At 42.4% G+C, this 23,756-nt stretch overlaps 1 protein-coding gene across 1 annotated transcript in view; it reads right to left on the bottom strand.

Annotated features, from left to right (window-relative positions):
- Positions 1-10,250: 10,250 nt before the first annotated feature.
- Positions 10,251-23,756, bottom strand: part of LOC121028044 (uncharacterized) — an 83,089-nt gene continuing 69,583 nt past the window's right edge. The window contains exons 8-10 of the mRNA XM_040471599.1: positions 23,168-23,293; positions 12,681-12,728; positions 10,251-10,600 (exon numbers count right to left, since the gene is read on the bottom strand). Coding sequence (XP_040327533.1) covers positions 10,458-10,600; positions 12,681-12,728; positions 23,168-23,293 — 317 coding nt within the window. The 3' untranslated portion in view covers positions 10,251-10,457. The remainder of the gene's footprint in view (positions 10,601-12,680; positions 12,729-23,167; positions 23,294-23,756) is intronic.

Below are 23,756 nucleotides of genomic sequence, written 5' to 3'. Positions count from 1 at the left end.
GAGAGGCTGAATCCAGAGAGTGGGGCCAAGGGCTGAAAGAGGGCGGCAGGGAGACTGTGAGAACTAACTCTCCTCCCGGGTGCACTGATGGCAGCAGGAGGCAGGGAGACAGAAGGATGAGGAAGGGGACAAAGGAGACAGAACTAGCCTGAAAGGGGCTGTTCTAAACCAGAGAAAATTATTTTCTTTTTTTTTTTTTAATTTTTAGCATTTATTTATTATTGAGAGACAGAGAGAGACAGAGCATAAGCATGGGAGGGGCAGAGAGAGGAGAAGACAGAGAATCCAAAGGAGGCTCCAGGCTCTGAGATGTCAGCACAGAGCCTGATGCGGGGCTCAAGCTCACAAACTGCGAGATCATGACCTGAGCCGAAGTCGGACGCTTAACTGACCGAGCCACCCAGGCACCCCGAGGAAACTATTTTCAATTGGTAAGTTTAGTGCCTCTTCCAACATCAGAAGGAGGAAGAGATGACACGTGTGAGTTCAGCAATGACAACGCTCCCGTCCCCTGCCACACACCAGAGATGTAGCCTGGGTTTGCTCTAACCACTGCACCCTGCTCAAGGTGCCTGCGTGAAGGGGGAGCGGGCACCAGTGGGGACCACAATCCATCCCGAGCCCTCCCCGCCCTGTACCTGGAGCAGGGCTGTGTGAGCCTGGAAAGAGCGCCTTTTTCTAATTTTCTGCCTACGTTGTGCCATGTTTTAATTAGTAAAAAGGAGGCTTCTGTGCTATGGGAGACCCTGTTCAGGAAGAAGTAACTACAGAGTGGTGTGGACAAGGTACAGAGTTTTAAAAACAACTGAGTCCATGAAGCTTCCTGAGCTGAAAAAGATAAACTAGTCTCCAAAAAGAATCGTCCAAGAACCAACGAAAATACTGTTATTTGAATCTAGAAACCAAAGTTTACCTTTCAGAGCCTTGAGAAAATAGTCATAGAGAATGTAGTAAAACAACAACAACAACAACCACAAAAGCCTGCATTTGCATAGACCCTGGTAGCCCAGGGGGGTGCAATGAGAGGAGGAGGTGAGCTGGAGCTTCTCCAGAACCTTCTTCTGTGGAGCAGAGAAGGGACGGTGTGAGGTTATGAGATTAGAAATCCAAATGCTTAGCGTGCAGCCTGGAGGAAGGACTTGGTAGTAATTATCAGTATTTCTTGTCCTTTTCACTTCTGCCTCCATGTCTTAGAAGGAAATAATTGGGACATTTACACACAAAAACCTTCCTTCATTCGTTTTGTAATATTACTATCTACACAAGATATACCTGTGTCTCTGTCTCTGTCTCCATCTCAATCTCTATCTACGTATCTGTGTCTATGTCATTATCTCTATCTCTATTTTTCTCTATCTCATCTCTAGCTCTAGCTCTATCTTTCCCTCTATCTCTATCACTATCATCTACATCTATCCATTTATCCCCCCGTCAATCTAACTATCTGGAAATGGGCTGATGGGATTGCTGTTGCCACAACCTGACCAATATTCCCCAGACAAATCAGAAATCTTATTAGAATTTGCATGGAAGGGTGGCCCCTGCTTGACCCACGGTTTTCTTCCCTGACACCAGCTGTCACACACACCTAACACTGACCTGAGGCTTCTGGAAAGCAGGGTTCTCAGGTCTCCATCTTGTCCTTGGAGGCAAAGCCTGGATAGACAAGATGACCAGTTACAAGCAGTCATCTGTCCTTTTTCTGGGCTAATGAGCTTCTTCACTCTGTTCAGATTGTGTGAGAATCTTAAGAAATTATTTAATGCTTCCTATGAATATTTAGAGAAAAGTCTGCTCTATTCTCTCTCTCTCTCTCTCTCTCTCTCTTTCTCTCTCTCTGTCTCACTGGTTAGTCATCAAAATGACACGACTGGAAATATCTATGTACACAGTAAAACAAAAGATAAATACAATATGTACAGTACTCAACATTGCATCTGTTAACTTAGCCGTTAATTGGTACCAACAAAAATGAATCAGACTTTAGAGCATCGGACACACATTTGGTCCCTTATAACACCCGCTCAGAGACAGAAGAAAGCAATAAATTGGCAGCACTGAGACATCCTGTCTCCTCCACTGTGATTCTTTTTTACACAGTCCACAGAACAGAGTAGATGGAGCCACGGACAAATGGGTACAAAGTATGAGAGGAGCCAGGAAGTTGGCCCCAAGTCCTCTCTTCAGTTCTGGTCCTTTTGCACATGGGCAACCTCAGCCCCCGTCCCAGCCTCAGCCTCAGCCCCGCCCCGTGCTCCCTGACAGGTACCTCAGTTCTAGAATCAAGAGGAAAAGAAGCAGACGGCCACCAGGTGCACCTGCAGGATGGCAGCCTCCTGCGCCAGCTTCCCATTGCCTCTTGATGACAGCCGCTGTCTGGTCTTGTGGAGAACAGCCGAGTGCGTCAGGGACCCTCAGCAATTCGTCCTGAGGTTTCCAGGGAGTCTGGGTGACACAGGCCGCATGACGAGGGGACTGGGATGGAGGGAGGGCAGGCGACTGCGGTCCCAGACAGGACTCGAGGGCCAGGTGCTGCGCCACACGAAGGCAGACGGAGGCTGGTGCTGCTGGGATACAAGTGCCCGGAGGAGCACCCTTGTGTGTGGTTCTGTGACCTCACCAGGGTCTGCGCGTGCCTGGTCGGTAATGCAGCCTCGGTACCCACTCACTGAACGGATGTGTGAATAGATGAATCTTAGGGAGCAGTACTGAGCAAGCACATTCAGGGTACTTCCTGTGATGAATCCTCAACCGTGCATTCTAGAGCCTTGAGAGACATACATACACAGAGACACATACATACCTGTGTGCACATACATGTAGGCACATTATTATTACAGAGTGTAATCTATTATTACAGAGTGTAATGTAATCTATTATGTTCTCATAAGTGTATATGGAAGAAATAGTCCCCTGTTTAAGAACGTGGGTTCCAGATACGGCACATGCACACCATGGTGGACTATACAGCTATAAAATAGATGTGAGATGCAGCGTTAATTGCAATTTATGTCCTAGCAAGTCGCAATTGGAAACTGAAATTTACCAATAGTACCATTTACAACAGCAACAACAACAATATCAACAAACATATATAATACATAGAGAAAAATTTAGCCAAAAATATGAAGGATTCTTATGCTGAAAGCAATAAGACTTTAATGACAGAAGCTGAAGAAGAACTAAATAAATGGAGAGATATACCATGTCCATAGATTGGAAAACTCAACATATTTTAGATGTCAAACATTCCTCAAACAGATAAGTAGATTCAATATAATCCCAATGAAAATCCCAGGAGGACTATTCATGGAAAACACTAAACTGGTTGCAAATTTCATATTGGAAAGCAAAGGACATAGCATTGCCAAACCGGTTTTAAAAAGAGATCTAACACTTACTTACTATTAAGACTCAATGATCAAGACAGTGGGGTTTGGGTAAAAGCATAAATGGATAGATAAGAGGAACAGAATCCAGAAATAGGACAACACATAAATGGTTACCTAATTTCTAACAGCGTGCCAAGGAAATCCAATGAACAAAGAATTGACTTTTCAACAAATGGTACTGGACCAAATGTTCATCTATCTGGGGAAAAAACCCCAATCGATGTGAAACATCACATACACAAACTAATTAAAAATGGATTCTAGTCATAAATGTATAACCTAAAAAATAAAACTTCTAGATGAAAATACAGGAGAAAATCTTTGTGACCTTGGGTAAGGCAAGGGTTTCTCATACAGGACACCAAGAGCAAGGTCATGAAAGAAACATTTGATAAATTGGACTTTCTAAAAATTAACATTTCTGCTCTTTGCAATACTATACACAGAAGGAAAATGGAAAATTGCAAGAAAATGACATGAAAATCCACAGGTTAGAAGAAAATATTTTCTACTTTAAAAAATTTTGTAATGTTTATTTTTTGAGAGAGATGGAGAGCACGTGCAGGGAAGAGACAACGAGAGAAAGGGGCAGAGGATCTGAAGCAGTCTCTGTGCTGACAGCAGAGACCCCAACGTGGGGCTCAAACCCACGAACCATGAGGTCACGACCTGAGCGAAGGCAGACGCTTAACCGACTGAGCCACCCAGGCGCCCCTAGAAGAAAATATTTTCAAGAGACCTATCAGAAAAGACTGGTGTCCAGAATATGGAAAGAAATATCACAACTCAATACTAAGAAAAGAAGCCCAATTAAAAAATGGGAAAGAGAAATAGTAGAATGTGGGCAGAAGTCACCTAAAATCTCTTCTGTTCTGTGGCTGATAGAATTTTAATGTAAAGAAAATACAAAAAAAAAAAAAAATTGAAAACAGGACCTGTATGTGATCAGAGACGTAGAGAGCTGGGAATGCACAGTTCCCATCTTACAATAACATCCAAAAAAAAGCAGGACAAACTGAAATTTCATATCTGAAGCCATTAGAGAAGTGAGATTGCAGGGTGCTTGACATACTCAAACATTGGAGACAGACGGACACTTGCAGAGAGACACAGGATGTGAGCATTTGCTGACCTTACACAGATGTCCAACATACTCACTTGGTCACGGGATTCAAGTAGAATTTATTAACGAAATAGTGAGAGCTGAGTATAGACTAGTGGGGAGTGGGAATGCTTGAGAACATAACCAGGGTATTTCCCAGCACCTCTTAAGATTCTTCTCCAGGAAGCCCACAAAACTCTTGCAGGGCAGGCCAGGGACAATCCACACAAAGCCTCCCCCTTTGGTGTTGCAGGAGGAGAACAGCAACTACCACTGAAATCCACCCAGACCCCATCCACCCCGTTACCACTGGAGACAAAAGGTGGCTTCATCTGCAGGGGACGTGCCGGTGAAATCTGCTGCGGTTGAGGGAAGGCAAAGGAGGTGACCACCAAAACTTTTGCCGGAACATCTCCCCTATGTCCCAAGGTAACAAGATGTCATCTGCAGAAGGATAGGCATCAAAATCAAACCCATGGCCTGAAGTAGGGGGGCACCCACGGCATCTGGGGGAGGGGGAAGAAGGATTGAAAATGTTTTATTTCTGAATCCTTGGATTGTACTCCTGAAACCAATATCACACTGTACGTTACTAACTGAAATTTAAATAAAAATTAAAAAAAAAAAGAAAATGTCCCATCTCAGGAATAGAGGCAGGAATTTGTACGAAGGCCACGTCCTTAAGATCCAGTTTCACGGTATCTGCTTAAAAGTGGGTCTTGGGGCGCCTGGGTGGCGCAGTCGGTTAAGCGTCCGACTTCAGCCAGGTCACAATCTCGCGGTCTGTGAGTTCGAGCCCCGCGTCAGGCTCTGGGCTGATGGCTCAGAGCCTGGAGCCTGTTTCCGATTCTGTGTCTCCCTCTCTCTCTGCCCCTCCCCCGTTCATGCTCTGTCTCTCTCTGTCCCAAAAATAAATAAACGTTGAAAAAAAAAATTAAAAAAAAAAAGTGGGACTTAATAAAAATACCAGAGAATGTGTCCTTTCCTGACCTTTCACCCCCATGACAGCAAACCTTGAGTAAAAGTAACCATGGAATAGAGCTGAGAGAGAGCCAGAGATAGACTTTCTCTGGGGAGCAGAACAACGGAAGCCTCGAAGACAAGGGAAGGGACCAAGGCAAAGCACAACTAAAGAATTTTTAAGTGTCTGGACTCTGGCAACAACACATTTCAACCCTGATAACTTAGCGACAACCAACTCCAGATCCGGTCTAACTCCTGCCTAGTTAACCCAAACCCCCACACTAAAGGCCGAGCAGAAGGAAAGGTGTGCTGGTTTTCAAGCACAAAACGTATTTACCTCAGTATCCACTCTACCAGAGCACGTGGCCAGCTTCCAACCAAACACTCGGAGGCATACAGCAAGTCGAGAGGAAACACAGTGTGAGGGCCCAGAGCGGTCACCAGACCCAGACTGAGACATACTACAGATAGATGGTGGAAGTATCAGGAATTTAAAATAACTATGATTAATATGTTCAAGGCTCTAATCCAATAGAGAGATGGACAATATGGAAGATCAAACGGGTAAATTCACAGAAAATTATGGAAAGTTCCAAATGGAAACTATGGGAAAGAACCAAAAGGAAAAGCAAAACTCAAAACTACAGCAACAGAAATGAAGAACGCTCTGAGAGGCTCACCAGTGGATATAAGAGATGTAAGGAGAGAATTAGTTCAGATAAATATAGGACACTGGAAATTACCCAAACTGCAATCTGCAATGGAAGGACGAAAGAGACAGAGAGACAGAGAGACAGAGAGAGAGAGAGAGAGAGAGGAAGCAGGTAATCAAAACTCACGGAAGAGAACTCGAAGAACTGCCCCTCTCTCTCTCCCTCTCCCACTCTCTGTGTTAAACCATAAAGGACTTTAGTCCTTTAACAAGAAAATGGTTTCTTTACACCAATATCATTGGATGGTAAAAATCACCCAGCGGTCAGAGAAATCTGCTGATAAAGTGGGTTAATAGCCCTGGTTTGCAGGACTTTTGGGATAAATACTGTGGGTTCTTAGCTGTGTGCTCAGAACACCCCTTCCTCTTACGGCAACAGCCACCAGATCTGCGCGGTGATCAGCCCCGTATTCAACCACCTTTCCTGACAAGTGCTGGCAGAACATGCCTCCTGTCCCGGATGGTCCTGGTGGCCTCCCTTGGCAGCTGTGAGTGGCTTTACCCACGGGGTGTTTCACTCAGTAAAGAAAGCTGGTGTTAAGCATGGACAATCTAGTCAGCAGAAGCTGCCCACATGGTCATTCAAACTAACCTGACAGATTCCACCATGACCTTGAATTCTTCAGGAAGAAAACGTAAATCTTAGACCCCAACTTTTCTATTAATAGAGAACAAATGTGTACTATTTTAGTGAATGTCAAAATTTCGCTAATTGTTGCTTTTGTTTCTCTTTTAGATACAAATGGCGACATTTTAATAACACATCTCATACCATCCATTACCAAGAAAAAGGACACACAGCATTTTTATTTATTTATTTTTTGTTTATTTTTATTCTTGACATAGAGACTGAGTGTGAGTGGAGGAGGGGCAGAGAGAGAGAGAGAAAGAGAGAGGGAGACACAGAATCCAAAGCAGGCTCCACGCTCGGAGCTGTCAGCACGGAGCCAGATGCAGGGCTTAAACTTGTGAACCACAAGATCATAACCTGAGCCAAAGTTGGATGCTTAACTTACTGAGCCACCCAGATACCCCAAGGATCACAGCATTTTTAGAATGCCAAATAACAGGTGTCTTAAAGATAAATGTATAATAGGGGCGCCTGGGTGGCTCAGTCGGTTCAGTGTCTGACTTGTGATTTTGGCTAAGGTCATGATCTCACAGTTCATAAGATCCAGCCCCATGTTGGGTTTCATGTTTACAGAACCTGCTTGGGATTCTCTCCCTCCCTCTCTCTCTGTCCCTCCACACTCTCGCTTTTTCTATCTCTCTCAAAATAAATAAATAAACTATGTAAATATAATTGTAAGTGGACGCAGTATATTTCATGGAAATATAATAATTATTTACTTTTCTTCTACTTTCAGACATTTCGATTTTTTTCTGATTTTTAGAAGGAAAATGTACATAATGGAAAACAAGTATTATTTTGTCAGAGATATTTCCTGAAGAAATAACTACAGAATGTAATGACAAGGTCAAATGTGCATTTGTGCAGGTCAGATCAGCTTCCTCTGTGTTTGTTCTGAGAATGGACCAAATGACAGAAGTGCCACCAGGAGGGGCTTAGGAGGCTGAATTTTAACCAGAAAGAGTTTCTTAAGGTGGAAAAAGAGTTGAGGAGGGTCTGCAAAATTATGGCCTTTGGACTAAACCTCAGGAACTCAGTGGTGTGGTCACAGTTTAGAATATCCTGTCTCAGGAGGGGAGCCCCAGATACACCAAGTCCACTGATGATGCCTGAGTTGAATGTCAGTATATAATTTGCCCTGGGAGAGAACTCTTTCCTACACATGCTGGACTTAACCAGTAACGTGTGGTCCATGTTCATGGAAGCCAAGGCTCACCCAGAAACTGGCTCTTGATAACAGACCAAGAGGAGTGAAGTCTATGGTGTGAACATGCTGTGAATTCCATCTGTTGAAGCCAAATCCATAATCTCTACAATAGAGCTTTGTTTCCCCAGGCACTGGGCACATTGGATCCCAGGACTGGGCACCCTGTCTGTACTGTGCTTGGGATGGGTCGGGGTGGGGATGCTTGCTGTTTGTGCTCATGTGGCTGCACAGCCCTCCTCTGCTCAACCCCCAGCACACTTTTACCTCCCGTGCATGTCTTCTATTGAGCCGTGCTCAGCTTGACTCTCCAGTCATTTGTCCCTGTAGAGGGACTTAGATGATTCAGTACATGACATTCAGTTACACAGTTGAACTCAAGGCCTCCATATGTCTGTGTTGTTGTGAGGAAGGAAGCCCCTCCTTATCACCCTGTCTACACTCTACCTGTGCTAACAGCTTCACGTGCCCAGTCTTCTGTCACCCTGCCTACACTGACAAAATTAGATGGGAAGTATGAGCCCCGGTAAATCAGACACCATGAAAAAGTGCAGATCATTGGTGGAATGTCAGGATTACCTAGGGTGACAAGAAGTCTGTGTGCTAGTCCATCAGAAGAGTGTCATCAGAGTGGACTGAAGGTACAGTGTCTGAACAGTCCTGGTCATATGACTTGCAACTCATGAAGCAGCTACTTGGAATGAACTTGGTATACAATAGGGGAACCCCTCACCCACAGAATAAGAGTATGTTTGGCAGCAATCGTATGCGTGTGTGCAGATGGATTTTTCTTTCATTAGCTGTGACCTTTTGGAAGTGAGCAAAGTTGGCTGTGGTGTAACTGCCCCTATTTTATCATGCAGCACCCCAGCCACCGCTTGCATAGCCCCAACCAGTAGGGGCCGGTTTGACTTCAAGCCTTTTCCACGAATCAACCACATTTGACAGAGCACATAGACCAGAAAAACCCTGAGAAAACAAAACACCAGCGCCCTCCTGCCCCCCACACTGTCCCCTGCACCACCGCCCTCCCCCTCTCTGCACCTGCCAGTGCAGAGCAGAGCCCGCAGGGCTGCCCAGGTCGGGTTGGGGAAGGGAGGGACTGAGGATTGGAAGCCACAGGGGACACTGGCTAGGAGTGCCCAGCACTAAAATCAGCCCACACGGCTTTCAGTCATTTGCTAGTTTCCCCTGTTTGCCTCTGTGCTTTCCACATGCAGAAACAGTTCCAGATCTCTACGTAGAGGCCCAGGCACTCGGCCTAAAGAAGTCTGATCAAACTCCCAAAAATCAAGGAGTAGATGGAAATTAAATTTTCTCTTTCTTGTATCTGGTGGATCTTATGTTGTTTCCACAGAGGCTCGTCTATTCGTTTTTCAAAAGCAGCTATTTCACAGAAACTGAAGCTGATTGCAAATAAAGAAAAGATCCTCCCCATTTTTAAATGAGACATTGTTTTCATTCTCAGATATAAAATTTTTTACTTTAAATGCATTCATTAGCACAAATGGAAAAAAAATAAACAGTCATTTATTCTTTTCCCCACCTACCACATCCTGAACATTTTGTTTTATACCCATGTTTGTAGAAATGTATGCACACATATAAATGAGTGTCATACTTCGTGTGTGTATGTGTGTGCATGTATGTATTATTTCTAAAGTAGAGCTGCATCAGTAGATGAAAATGCTGTTGACCACTTCATGTGCCCAGCATAATTATCTCATCTCATCCATACGACTCCAGGAGACGTGTCACTCTAAGTCCATTTTACAAATGAGAAAATTATGGCACGGGGAGTTCAAGGAACTGTAGACCCAAGATTTAAACCCAGGCACTTAGGGTTCAGAGTCCAAACACTTAACCCCTCCACCACCCTACCTTTCCAGTGTTAGTGCAGCTTTCATGCGGTTCTTGTGACATCAGGAAACATGGTGCACGTGTGACACGGGTCCAGGTCTGACACACCCACCAGTCACATGACATGTGATACTGTCACCACCAGAATGTCTTAAACCAAGGAGTCTGAATCTGCTGATCTTTGAAGAAGAAATAACCTGGACACCTTCACTGGCCAGTGTCCCCCAAAAAAAAACATCATAAAGACTCTTTCAGGGCAAGAATTAGAAATGTGGAATTGACCATGATTAGAACCAATGCTGAATTTCTAGGCCCAGTTGTCATGCTGTCTCTTACCTTGGACTCTCAGTTTGAGGAGACCAAATGAAAGAATACAGAGACAAGAGTAGAGTCTTGATTATTTTACTTGTTCTTTTTAGGAAAAACAGTACAGAATTCATTAACAAAGATAGAGGCCTCAGGGTGTGTAAATTAAAAGGCTTCAAGGAAGTCATCTTGTTAAAGAGCCCCAGGGGACATGCCTGGGAAGGTGCCTACTGGCTTTTAGGGATAACAGCCAACAGAAAAAGGTGGACCTTTTGTGCCACCATGTGTTAGGAACTCTTCCCATTACCAAAGAGTGTGGGTTTCCCAAGCAGATTGACAGTGATAATGGCAGAAGAGACCATGCTCTTGAGGAGGAGCAGGAGGTAAGTATAGTAGGCAGAGTTGTTCACGAGATGCAGATGCAGGGCATCTAAAAAGAAACCATTTATTAATTTCACCTGCTCTTTTGAAAGGCTAGGACTTATTAATGGGAGCGGGGTCACATTATACATTTCCAATGATCTGGGTTGAATTGACTCTCCTACACCAATACAACCCAGTTGTAAAAACATCTACACCATCATCAGCACTACCACCACCACAAAGACAACTCAGAATCCAGCTTGCAGGTCAAATCAATCAACAATCTCTGCAAAATTCACTTAGAACTTTCCAAAGTATGAATGGTAAGGTTGCATTTTTAATGAATGGATCCAGTGGTGGGGGGGGGGGGGGGAAGCATTGGTGATAAATAGCTTTTAGCTTCTTGACCCCGCCTCTGTCTCAGAGTAAGAATAACAGCCAATATACATTGGCCACAAACTAAACACCACTGACTTTGAGAGATTTCCACGCAAAATGTTAATCTTATTTAACTTTTCAATAACCTATGAGATTATTATTCTTATTCCCGTTTTATGAATAAATTGAAGACAGAGAAGTAATTTGCCTGATCTTATACCATTAGTAGGTACCCGCAACATGACATTTAAGCAATATTTTCAGCTATGCTGTAACTCCGCATCTCCACATGCAGTAAGTACCCATCAAATGATTAGCACAAATATAAAGAAGACTTGCTTATTTTGAAGGATATTAGCCATTACATGTTGTGCATTCAGTGAGATTCCTAGGAATCCTTGGAAATTTGGTGGTGTTCACAGTGGGGTGGGTGAAAGTTTTTTGTAAAGAGGACATTATATGAAAAGAAAGAAAGGGGTTAATCCAAAATCTCTGAAACTTTAGGAGGTCATGGCTTATTCATCTGTCTTTCTTGAATGTCTCCTTGTAGCTATGATATTGTAGGAAAATAGCTTTTATTATCCTCTGAAGTTTAGAAAGAAATATATGTTGAAATAATTAATGACAACGATGGTGGGACAGGCTGACTACTCAACGAACAACAAGGCCAAGTCTGTTCCTATGGAAATTTACTTTACATGCTTTATCTCTAGAGTTAAGAACTCCAGAATTATTCCCCCTTGGTGTGGAAGGGACCTCAAGTGGTGATACGCTCATAACTCCTTACCCTTAGTCAGGTAATATGTTACATAGGGTCCAGAGGCCCCTTGATATTGGACATGGAAGGCAGACCAGCAGGGCTAGAGTCAATGCTCCTCATCACTTTCTTGGTACATATGTTGGGAGAAAGGGCCAGAAACCAGTACTTACAATGTGTCAGCTAAATGAGACACCCAATACTAGACATTCCACATATGGGACCTTATGTCTTCAGTAACTCAGTTAGGTGTTATTTGTGTTATCCCTGCTTGGGTTAGAAAATGTCAGTAATGTACCCACATTCGTGCAACCAATAATTAAAAGACTGGAGTTAAAGTCAGTCTGTGGCACTTGAAGTCTTGCACTCACCCCCCCACCCCGCCCCCATGTGTGCACCTGTCTCAAGGCCTTGGCTTTGGGATTTAGAGGAAGAATAAAAACTGAGTAAGTGTATGAGCTCTTGATTCAGATGCTCTTGGTAGAAGACCCAGATCTCTCTGTGTCGCATTGTGCAAGGGACTTAATTAATTTCAGCTCATTGCCATAATGTGTAAAGTGGTAATAAAATCCTTCATAGCGAGTATTAAAAGAATCAGACAAAATGTACTTCCAGGGCACACCATGCCTTCTGTACAATAACCCCTCTGTGTTAGTTCATGTTATTGACTACTAGCAAGAGCAAAGACTCAAAACAAGAAATCTAGAAGCAAGCTGATGTCCTCAGTCATTAGAAACAAAGGCCACAGAAATGAATGAAATCCATTGTTGAAATACTTCAGAGGCCCTTGTTGCACTCCTAATTTATAGTCCTCTCATTCCCAAGCCAGGATGTACTGTGTGAAGACGACTCCTGGGGAATTATGGGTTGACTTAAAATATCACTCAGTCTTTTTGCAAGATCCTGCCATTGTGAGATTTCTATCTGAAGCCAGGGAAGTTCAAAATGTAAGTTTATCAGGAGGAAAAAATGCTATAGCATAACATAAAGGCAAACATATAGAAAAACTTACCATTTTCATCCTTCAGAGAAGCTTCTGTAGAGTGAATAGCAGTGAGATCTAAAAAAAATGAGAGTAAGTATTATTCCATTGTTCATATCCATTATTTGACACGTGTGTGTATTGTGGATGGATGGATGGATGGATGGATAGATAGATGCAATTTGTCAACAGAGAGGAGAGAGGAATTACAAGTATGAGCCCTGAAATTCCAGAAACGGCTGGACTGATTCTATGTAATTCAGTAGATCAATTCATATGTTGTATTTCTGCACATGAACATGCTGAAGTTCATGAATGATGGATTTGTATCTTTTTTCCTCACAACTAGAGGGTCCTTTTTAAGATTATCGTGTTTTCCTTTTGCGCTTGTATCTCCTAGCTACAATGCCTGCCACAAAGTAGGTATTCTGTAAATACTCATTGAATGGAAAAATAACCAGAAACAGTGGCTGCTATATGGTCATCAGCACCCACTGTTGACACGAAGTGTTGCTACCAAAGTAAATTCGTAGACACTAGAAACCACAGTAGAATCTTACACATTGGAAGAAGTCTGGTTTAGGTGGATTTCCTGTCTAAGGAAAGAAAGCAGCCCTACCTTTCAAAGCATACATGCCCCACTATCCCCAGATCCGGCACTCGATTTTCTGGAGTGGAGGTATTTACGGATGTGACAGCAATGCTGATGAAAGTCAATACCTATTGAGTGATTATCACTGTGCCAGGCACTATATGAAAGGTTCACATGCATTGTCTCATCCGATCCCCCAGTGACACTGATGTGAACTTAACATGGAGGACTCCATGTTGCACACAAAGAGATAAGGTTTAGAGAATGTAAGGAACTTGCTAACAGTCATACCAGTCACCAGCAGAGCCAGCACTCAGAGGACACTCTGGGGGTTTAGATAAGCTAGAGTGTGTGGAAAGTATCTTGTAAAACAATCCATAGCAATAGAACATAACTCTGGGGCACCGGTGTGCACAGTTGGCTAAGTGTCTGACTCTTGGTCTCAGCTCAGGTCATGATCTCACCGTTCGTGGCTTTGGCACAGAGCCTGTTTGGGATTCTCTCTCTCCCTCTCTCTCTCCAACCCCCCTGCCACTTGCTCTCTGTCTCTTTCAAAATAAATAAATAAACTTATAAAAAAAGAGAAACAGAACATAACTGCACCGTCGTGGACTCTCCGACATCATCTCTTCCAGTGTCTTAATTACTCTTAGCAAATGACCTTTTAATTATAGAAGTTCAGCATTTCAGTGCACTTCCTTGCAGGGATAGAATGATAGGCCAAATCATATTAATAGCTGTCTGGATGTATAAAACCTGAGGTGAGGGTTGTATTTATCTACAGTGTTAAAAAAAAAAGTACAACATATGTACAAGGACAAAATTTGTTAAAAAGATCAGGGACTATTGGATAGAGGAACAAAGAGTTGAAAGGCTGTTTTAGTCTATCTTTTTTTTTTATTTTTTTAAAAAATGTTCATTTATTTTTGGGAAACAGAGAGACAGAGAGTGAGCAGGGGAGAGGCAGAGAGAGAGAGGGAGACACAGAACGCAAAGCAGACTCCAGGCTCTGAGCTGTCAGCATATAGCCCAATGCAGGGCTCTAACTCAAAGACCATGAGATCATGACCTAAGCCAAAATTGGTCACTCAACTGACTGAGCCACCCAGGTGCCCCTAGTTTGTCTTTTTTCTAATTGATGTGTTCTTGTCCACACATACATGGTCCTTGTATGCAATTTTATGCACTCCATACAATCATATTTTGGTGCACTCTTAAAAAATGAGTTTGACAAAGGACACAAAAATACTGATTCGAAGGGGCACATGCACCCCAATGTTTATAGCGGTGCTATCGACAATAGCCAAAGTATGAAAAAGAGCCCAAATGTCTATTGACTGACAAATGGATAAAGAAGATGTATACACACACACACACACACACAAACACACACACACACAATGGAATATTACTCAGCCTTCGAAAAGAATGAAATCTTGCCATTTGCAATGACATGGGTGGAACTAGAGTGTATTTATACTAAGTGAAATAAGTCAGTCAGAGAAAGACAAATACCAGATGATTTCACTCATATTTGGACTTTAAGAAACAAAACAGATGAACGTATGGAAAGGGAAAAGAGAGAGAGAGAGAGAGAGAGAGAAGCAAACCATCAAACCATAAGGGACTGTCAACTATAGAGAAGGAACTGAGGGTTGATGGAGGGAGGTGGGAGCGGGATGGGGAAATGGGTGACGGGCATTGAAAAGTGCACTTGTGATGAGCACGGGGTGTTGTATGTAAGTGATGAATCACTAAATTCTAGTCCTGAAGCCAATTTTACCATATACGTTAGCTAACTAGAATTTAAATAAAACCTTGAAATTAAAAAAAAAAAAATGGATGGATTTGAGGTATAGGCTTTGGGAAAAATCTCCAAGAAGGAAAATGTTAGTATAATTATGTTAAATGTTAAAAAATCCTCAAGAGCTGATTTTAAAGTGCTTTAAAAATCTCTTTCTTTTCCATACAATGATTTTATTCATCATATTGTGCACCTGAAACTAATGCAACACTGTATGTTAACTAACAGAAATTCAAATGAAAAGGTAAAAAAAGATAAATAAAATCTGTTACCCTGCATTGATCGACATAAAGACAGTAAGGTAACAATGTTCATAATAAATTTGTGTGTGTGTGTCCTAGGTGCTCTTTCTCAATCCAGGTTGGTCGAAAACGTGGACAAGATGTGTTTAATCTCTCTTCAGAATCACTTCATTCTTTTGTGCTTTCATGTGTATGTATACATATAAAATATACAAGCTTTGGGGCACCTGGGTGACTCAGTTGGTTAAATGACCGACTTCGGCTCAGGTCATGATCTCGCAGTTTGTGAGTTCGAGCCCCACGTCGGGCTCTGTGCTGACAGCTCAGAACCTTGAGCCTGCTTCAGATTCTGTGTCCCTCCATCTCTCTACCCCTCCCCTGCTCACGCTCTGTGTCTGTCTCTCAATAATAAACGTTAAAAAAAATTTAAAAAATATATAAGCTTTAATCAAAAACAAAAACAACAAGCAAAAACTTTCCAAGAAACAGCAATAGAAATTTTCTAGAATTGCATTAACAGAAATGTCCTCTTCCTTACTTCTCCCTTACCGTAATCATCACCATGGAACTTTAAATACATTTTACATTTCTCTGATCACTAGAAAATTGAAACCTCACAGGACACTTCAGCCCAGTGGTTACGTTAAATTTATGCTTTGCTCATTTGGTTCCTGCCTGTTTCTTAGCCATAAAAAGTTATGGCTGTCTATGTGATCTTACTTTAATTAAGTTTTAGGAAAGAATATACATAAATGCAATAAATATATGAAAAAATTCATCCATATCATGTTTCCAACAGCAAGGATTGTCATCAAGATAATTTCATTCGCTCTTCATCACCGACCAGGTGAAAGCAAAGGTTTGGCCCTAGTTTGATCATTGGACGAACTAAGAATCTGTCAAATAACAAAAATTCAACCAAATAAATGTTAAAGACCTAACTGGCTGTGTTAAGTGATCTATTCATGAATCAGAGAGCATCGTATCCAGCAAGTAGAGGGGAGCTTGGAAGGGCTGCAGGAGTGGGGAAGTTTTTTCAGATAGAGAGGGAGTGAAAAAGAAATTATTAGCAAAGAACATTGTTTTAGGCAAAGGGACCAGAGTCGATCAGTAAACTCCCTAGTGCGAGCCAGGAAATGTCCATGTTCCCTGGTTTAAGGCTACATTTCTGGGGGTTGAAACTGCAGCTAGGCAGGGATGAAGTCTTGGTTTACTGGTTTGGGGCCTTAAGTTGAGTGAGGCCATTTTGAGCCTGTGGTTTTCTTTTTAACAGCCCTGCCTTTTGATCAGACTCCCGGTTTAACTTAACGGAGGAATCACAATTGAAGGCATTAATCACACTCAGCAACCTCTCTGAGGTTCTCACAGTTTTTGTGGTTGCTCTTGTGATATTCACAGGTCTTGACCTTTTGGCCTGTGAATGTTCACAGGTTACCACTTCAACTTTACAGTTTTTGAGTTGGTCATTCTGTTCTCTTTGTTTCTTTGTTTCTTTCTTTTTTTCTTCTGACATTCTAATCTTAGAGAGATCATTAGTTTGCAGGTTACCAGCTCCGAACTTGCATTTAAAGCTTTTGAGAGAACATAAGGCACCAGACAGCGTATTGTGATTACAATAAACAGGATAATTCTTCATGTTTGGAGTGCAATTTGAAGCCATGCTTCCCAAGGCTCAAAGCAATGAAAATCACATAAGTAATAAAGACCTTGCGGAAGGAATCATTCATTTAGGCCAAGTGGCTTGCTCAGGGATTGAATGCCATTGACTTTTAACTTCCCCAGAAGTGTTAATCCGGGAATAGCAGGCAGTGTTGGCTACAGCACAGACCCAGCCTTGCTCAGCTAAGAGATCATCAAGGGCTATCTTATTTTCAAGAATTACTTTGGCCAGGGTCTAAGGATTTTTCTTGGGCAGCCATTGCTTTAGTAAGAGATTCTGCACCAATTTTCAGAATGAAACAGAAGGTCTTGATCACATCTCCCTTACATTGATCCCTGACCAGGGAAGTAAGGCCCAGCCGAAGGAGTGAATCCTGGTCGTGAAAACTTCCTGGGAGGTCCCTTCTAACTCAGGATGTAAATTGAGGGACGTCAACCAATGAGATGTCTTATTTAGCTTGAGAAAAGTTAAGACCAGTGTTAGATTTTCTCCCAGCCGGAAATAAAAGGCTGCTCTCAATTCCAGAGTTCACCCCCCTTGGCTGTGACCTGGGAGATACAGATGAGGGAGTTATCTTTCCAGGCCGTTCGTTGGAAAGAAAAGAAGGCGAAAAGGTTTCACATTTGGTTGAAGTGTGAGATCTTGATCCATTGTCTTGGGCAAAAACACCCTACCTGCATGTCAGCTACATCACTTTCTTTCAGTTTGACTCAGAGATGTCCAGTGTCTGTGTAAGACCCAGTGACAGGTGGAGACTTCTGTAGCTGTGTGATGTGCACCTGAGTGTTATAGCAGGAGCACTCGGTAAGGTCCCTCTTCTACTGGAGTTCAGTGGCTCTCTTACTCTGATGATGTGTCTAAAATACCTAATCATCAGGCTGTAAACTGTGACCGACAGGATCCTTTTAATTACGATTCAGGAAAGCTTCTGTAACCTGTTGATGACCGGCTTGAGCATAAGACATTGGAGACAGTAGCTGGTCTGACTAGCATGAGACACAAGGATCAGCAGAAGATTGTACACTGAGAGCTTTCCAAGAAGTGGACAAGGTTTTCCTGAAGGCGCCTATGATTTGCCTGGTGAAGTACAAGCCTTGGTCCCTGGAGCGCACAGAAGACGCGCCCCAAGGGGGATACCCATTTTCAACACTGTCTTTGCCCTAGTGAGGGCATCAGCCTCTCAGCAGGGAAAGGCTGTAACCCTTCCAGAAAATGTACAAACAGTAACAAGCGCATGTTAACAAGCCACAGTAAGTGGTAGCATGTAAAGTGAAGCTGCAGGTGTTCAAAGTGTCCCCAGGGAGGAGGTCTGAAGCTTCTGGAGACAAAAACAATTTTTCCAGGGTTACGGGCCTGACAGGTTAGACATTGACAGTAAACAGTTTTGTTTTATTATAGAAGTCTTTCAACTGATGTCTATTTATAATTTGAATAATCTTAAATGCTCTGATTCAGAAGCAGACTGGTGCCATGTTATAAGAACATCAGGATAGCAAACGTCTGGCAATGAGGGGCCATTTTTTTGTGGAACCAGAATGGACTTTAACTACATGTGCCACAATCTTACAAACACAACATAAAGAACATCTAGTATGAATTTTTATTTGACAATGATTCCTGGTAATTAGCTTATCAAATATACCCAATTAGTTTAGCAAATCCTTTGGAATGTTCCCAGTTAATGAGACTAAGAAGACCAAAACTCCAAAGAAAAGAAACAGACCCACAAAACCCTTTGTCCTTTTGACATAAAGAAAAGCAAATCTAATGCTGCACCTGCTTATTTTTGATTTGAAAATTCTTCATTCCAATTTTAGTCCTGACCACACATAACTTTCCTTTCCAAACATCCCCCCTTTCTTTCTTCTTTTCTTTTCTTTTCTTTTTTCTTTTCTTTCCTTTTCTTTCCTTTCCTTTTTTTTCTTCCTTCTTTCTTTCCTTCCTTCCTTCCTTCCTTTCTTTTTTTCTTTCTTTTTGAGAGAGAGAGAATGAGCAGGAGATAGGCAAAGAGAGAGAGAGAGAGAGAGAGAGAGAGAATCTCAAGAAGGCAGCACACCCAGCACAGAGCCAGTTGCCATGCCTGACATGGGGCTCAATCCCAAGACCGTGAGATCGTGACCTGGGCCAAAATCAAGAGTCAGATGCTTAACCAACTGAGCCACCCAGGCGCTCCCAATCATCCCATTTTTACAAATCTTTACAAGTTTCTCTTTTAAATTCAGAATTTGTCCTGAGTTTACCCTCTTTAGATGACCGGCCTTGCCTTAGGACAAAGTCCTTTTTTATACCTCAAAAAATACATTTCCCTTCCTCATACATTTTCTTACTAAAAACACACATTTTACTTTCCTTACATTCAGAGTTGTTTCCGTTATTATTTTCAGTGGTCTTAATTACATTTATTAAAATTCTGAACTCTTACAAACTTTCATTTTTATTTATTTATTTTTTTATTTATTTTTTATTTATTTTTTTTTAATTTTTTTTTCAACGTTTATTTATTTTTGGGACAGAGAGAGACAGAGCATGAACGGGGGAGGGGCAGAGAGAGAGGGAGACACAGAATCGGAAACAGGCTCCAGGCTCTGAGCCATCAGCCCAGAGCCTGACGCGGGGCTCGAACTCACGGACCGCGAGATCGTGACCCGGCTGAAGTCGGACGCTTAACCGACTGCGCCACCCAGGCGCCCCAAACTTTCATTTTTAATGAAAGCTAATATATAAGCAATTGTGAACTGTTAACCAGCATTCTTAGATTGGCAAATTAATGTACACATTTCAAAAGTTCTAGAAATGTGTATTTCTTCATAAAACAGTCTTCCAGTAAAGCACAAAATACATTTACGAATAGGCCCATGTATATTTTCAGTTTCTCTGCAATAAGGAAACCAAAAGTTGGTAAACCTATGTTCATTAACTAATAATTTAGCATTTTCTCTTACTTGGAAATGATCTAGATAAGATCTAGATATTTAATGAATGTAATTTACTTTTACACTTGAGCCAACACTGTAAAATTTGAAGGATTTAGTTTACCAAAAAGATTTGGGAAACTATTTAAAAATATATTTAACATTTTTCATTTTTAAAATGAAATACATATTTTTTAAATATCTATTCAATTTACTGGTTCTTAGCACTTTTGCTGAAATTACCCATAAAAACTTTATGAGACAACGAAGTCTGTCATTCTCTCAACCTATTTTCTTTAATATTTTGTAAGAGATCAACTCTACTTATGTAAACCAAGGCACATGAAATAATTTAATTTTAGCGCTGCTAATTCTGAAGACATGTCTATTTTACTTAAACCAACAACTGGATATTTGCCCAGATCATATGAAGTTCAAACGCATTTGGGTTAGTTTTTATCTTTCTGAGACACCATCCGGAGAGGAAAAGATCTCACATTGATGACGTATATTTATGGACACACAGATCACTGCAAAGACCTTAGAGTCACTGGCGTTTATGGAGAAAATGTTAAGATTTGTATTTGTCCCTGGAATTTTTTGTAATGTTTATTTTTTTTATTTGGAGAGAGAGCAGAGAAGGCGCAGAGAGAGAGGGGGAGACTGAGAATCCCATACAGGGTCCGTGCAGTCAGCACGGAGCCGGATGCAGAGTTCGATCCCAAGAACCATGACATGACCTGAGCCAAAATCAAGAGTCTGACACTTAACTGACTGAATCACCCAGGTGCCTCCCTGGAATTACGAAGGACACTGAGCCAGGGTTTAGGCACAAGAACCCTTTAGCAGTTTGTATTTTTTTTTAAGGCCTCTTTCCCTTAGTTTCCCTCAGTCCCAAGAATTTGTGGGCTGTGTTTACTTTTTTTTTTTTTTAATTTTTTTTTCAATGTTTATTTATATTTGGGACAGAGAGAGACAGAGCATGAACGGGGGAGGGGCAGAGAGAGAGGGAGACACAGAATCGGAAACAGGCTCCAGGCTCTGAGCCAACAGCCCAGAGCCTGACGCGGGGCTCGAACTCACGGAGCGCGAGATCGTGACCTGGCTGAAGTCGGACGCTTAACCGACTGCGCCACCCAGGCGCCCCAGTGGGCTATGTTTACTTTTCAAAGATGCGACAAGATAGATCACTTTGAGGACAGAGGAAGAATGCAGGTTCCTCCAAGAAGGACTTTGCTTTCCTAAAATCAATCATCTATAAGCCTTTTTCTGGAACTAGGAGAAGTTTGGGGGTGGGTGAAGGGACAGGGGAGCTCTGAATTCAGCTGCGTTTCTAGTTCTGTTCACATTTGTCAGGACAGCTGCTCTCAATGTCTCAAAACTTGGATTTTCGTGAAATGACAACATAGTTTGATCCAACCTATCCAAGCACATGAGCCTCAATTTGCTTCCTTCCCTCTGGGTGCACAGTTTTAAGTATTTCTGGCAGACGGAATAACCCCCCTTGGGTGTAAGATGAATATTTTCTAAGGATATTACCCTCCCCAGATCCAGGATCACCGACAATGACAGCCAGAGGAAGGGAACCCACAGCCGCACATCCCAGGCAGGCAGAGAGCTAAGAGCAGTGACGCAGGATGACGCCAGCAAGGAGGCAACGGCTGTCTCTGGGAGAGGAAGGATCCATAAGCAATGGGTGTGGATTTGGAAAGGGTGGGACAACAGGAAATTTTATTATCCTCTCCGGACCAGGCACGTGGGCAGAGATTCAGAAGGAGAACTGATTCTGCTAAGACTTCCCACCCTTTCCTGGTTCTGCCAGTTTTCCCAGGACCCTTCAGCAGACCTTGGTATTTATCAGAATTTCCACTTGGCTCTTTAAGGGAATTAATGTAACAGTGTGTCAGAAAGTCACCCAGTTTCTCAACTCTGGGAGGGCCTCATTTGGGGACCCTCCTCTGAAGGTAGATACGGGGGTGTCCGTAAGGCCATTAATATGACTGAGTGGTCTTTTCGGAGAGGAAAGCCAATTCACGCTCGAATGACCGCTCAAAGGAGCAAAGAGTAGAGGAGGAATTAGGTCAGTCTGACAGCTTTTTGCTTTAGTACCTCTTCTGTCTTTAATTTCTCCTTAGCCTTTTCCAAAGAATGTTTCATTGAAACCACCTTGGAATTTTAAATCTTTTAGAGGCTTCTGCTTGCTCATTAACAGAAGTGTTCTATTTTATTTAATTGGAGAAATTTTGCTTTTAAATGTAGTTCTTACATGATCTTATCCCTAATTGGAAAATTCCCCGCTATTGTATTTCTAGACTGTAATTGCCCTGAGGGCTGGCAGCAGATCCATAGGACCCTAGCCTTGAATGGAGTTAACCCACACTTCAGTCCGGCCATATGTCTGCACAAGTGAGGTGTAGCTACATTTCTGTCTGGCTTTGTTTTGGGGTCTCCAACTTATGGTTATCAAGCTAGTTCCTAGTTCCTCAGGACACAAGGCAAGCTTAGTAAGATTTTGCCATTTTTGCTAGACATCTGTAACTTCTGGGACTACAGTTTTTAGACATAAAATAAGCGGGTGTACAGGAAGGTGCTTGCACTTGACCCTTTAGCATGTAAGGATCCCAATAGCTAAGACTTTGGGCTTCTCAGAGCAGAACTAATACCCAAAAGTGATGTGTCCTGGAATTGGGGGTTCCATGTGTTTTAAAGTATAGCTCTTTGCACAGAAATTTTCTTGAGGTGGATGGGTGAACTGGTGCCAGACCAATCTATTCCCTGACCAAGTTATACTATCAAGGGCATGTTCTTGAGGTGGTGAGCATTCTAATAGTCTTTAATTGCCTCACAGTCTTTTTTTGTCTAACAGTCCTTATTGTGCCCATCAATTTTGTGGGTTTTTCAGTCTCTGATCCCTGTTAGCAGTAGCCTTTATCTATAAGAAGCAAGAAAAATAATTATGTGTACCTTAGCGTATGCACAGTAACCAAGAGATGTCACTGGCTTCTGGCCACAAGAAGACTCTTTGTACACCATCAATAATTCTCCTGGAAACTTGCGGAAGTTTCCATCCAAGAAACTGTGGTCAGAAAGTTTGGGGCCTTGGCTCTGGACAGATCCTACCTGCCAGTTCACTTGGGCTCTGGGCAAACATGCCAGTTCAAGTGGGGTCCAGACAAAAAGGCCAGCTCAACTGGGCTCTGACAGCAACCCTCTGCCAGCCCAAGCTGACCCACATTGTAAAGGAAAGCCAATTAGATCAGGAGTCTGAATGCAAAGAGATTGAATCTCAGAACCAACAGGAACTCACCTACAGCCCTTGAAAATGATGAGGAGGACAGTGAACTCAAGGGGCTCACAGTTACCTCCCCTGGCTGTCTCCTTGTCTCTGATCGCCCCTGGAAGTCCATTTCAGATCCCATCACCGACACCAAATCTGTTAAATAACAAAAATTCAACCAAGTAAATGTTAAAGAGCTAATGGCTGTATTAATCAATTTATGAATCAGGCAGCATCTGATCTAGCAAGTAGAGGGGAGCTCCAAAGGACCACAGGGAATAAAAGATTTTAACAATAGCGCAGGGAGTGCAGAAAAGGAAAATATTAGCAAGGAATCCATTTTTCTAGGCAATGTAACTCTCCTAAGGGGGAAAGGAGTCAACTGGGAACCTTCATAGTGCTGACCAGGAAATTCCCATATTCACTGATTAAATGTTACTGCTCTGGGGGTTGAGATTGCACTTGGGTTAGGTATGAAGTCTTGTTTTAGTGATTTGGGGCCTTAGGTTAAGTGTTACCATTTGGGGTCTGTGGTTTTCTTTTCAACAGACCCAAGAAGATGAAGACTGACTTCAGAAATTGAGACTTGTATACAGAAAGCTCTTCACATGTCCTGTTA

The sequence above is a fragment of the Herpailurus yagouaroundi genome, unplaced genomic scaffold, assembly GCF_014898765.1.
Source record: "Herpailurus yagouaroundi ecotype Mexico unplaced genomic scaffold, PumYag 100, whole genome shotgun sequence".
In the NCBI taxonomy this organism is placed as follows: domain Eukaryota; kingdom Metazoa; phylum Chordata; class Mammalia; order Carnivora; family Felidae; genus Herpailurus; species Herpailurus yagouaroundi.
Note: the sequence above shows the minus strand (reverse complement) of the source record. Positions and strands in the feature narration are given on the sequence as shown.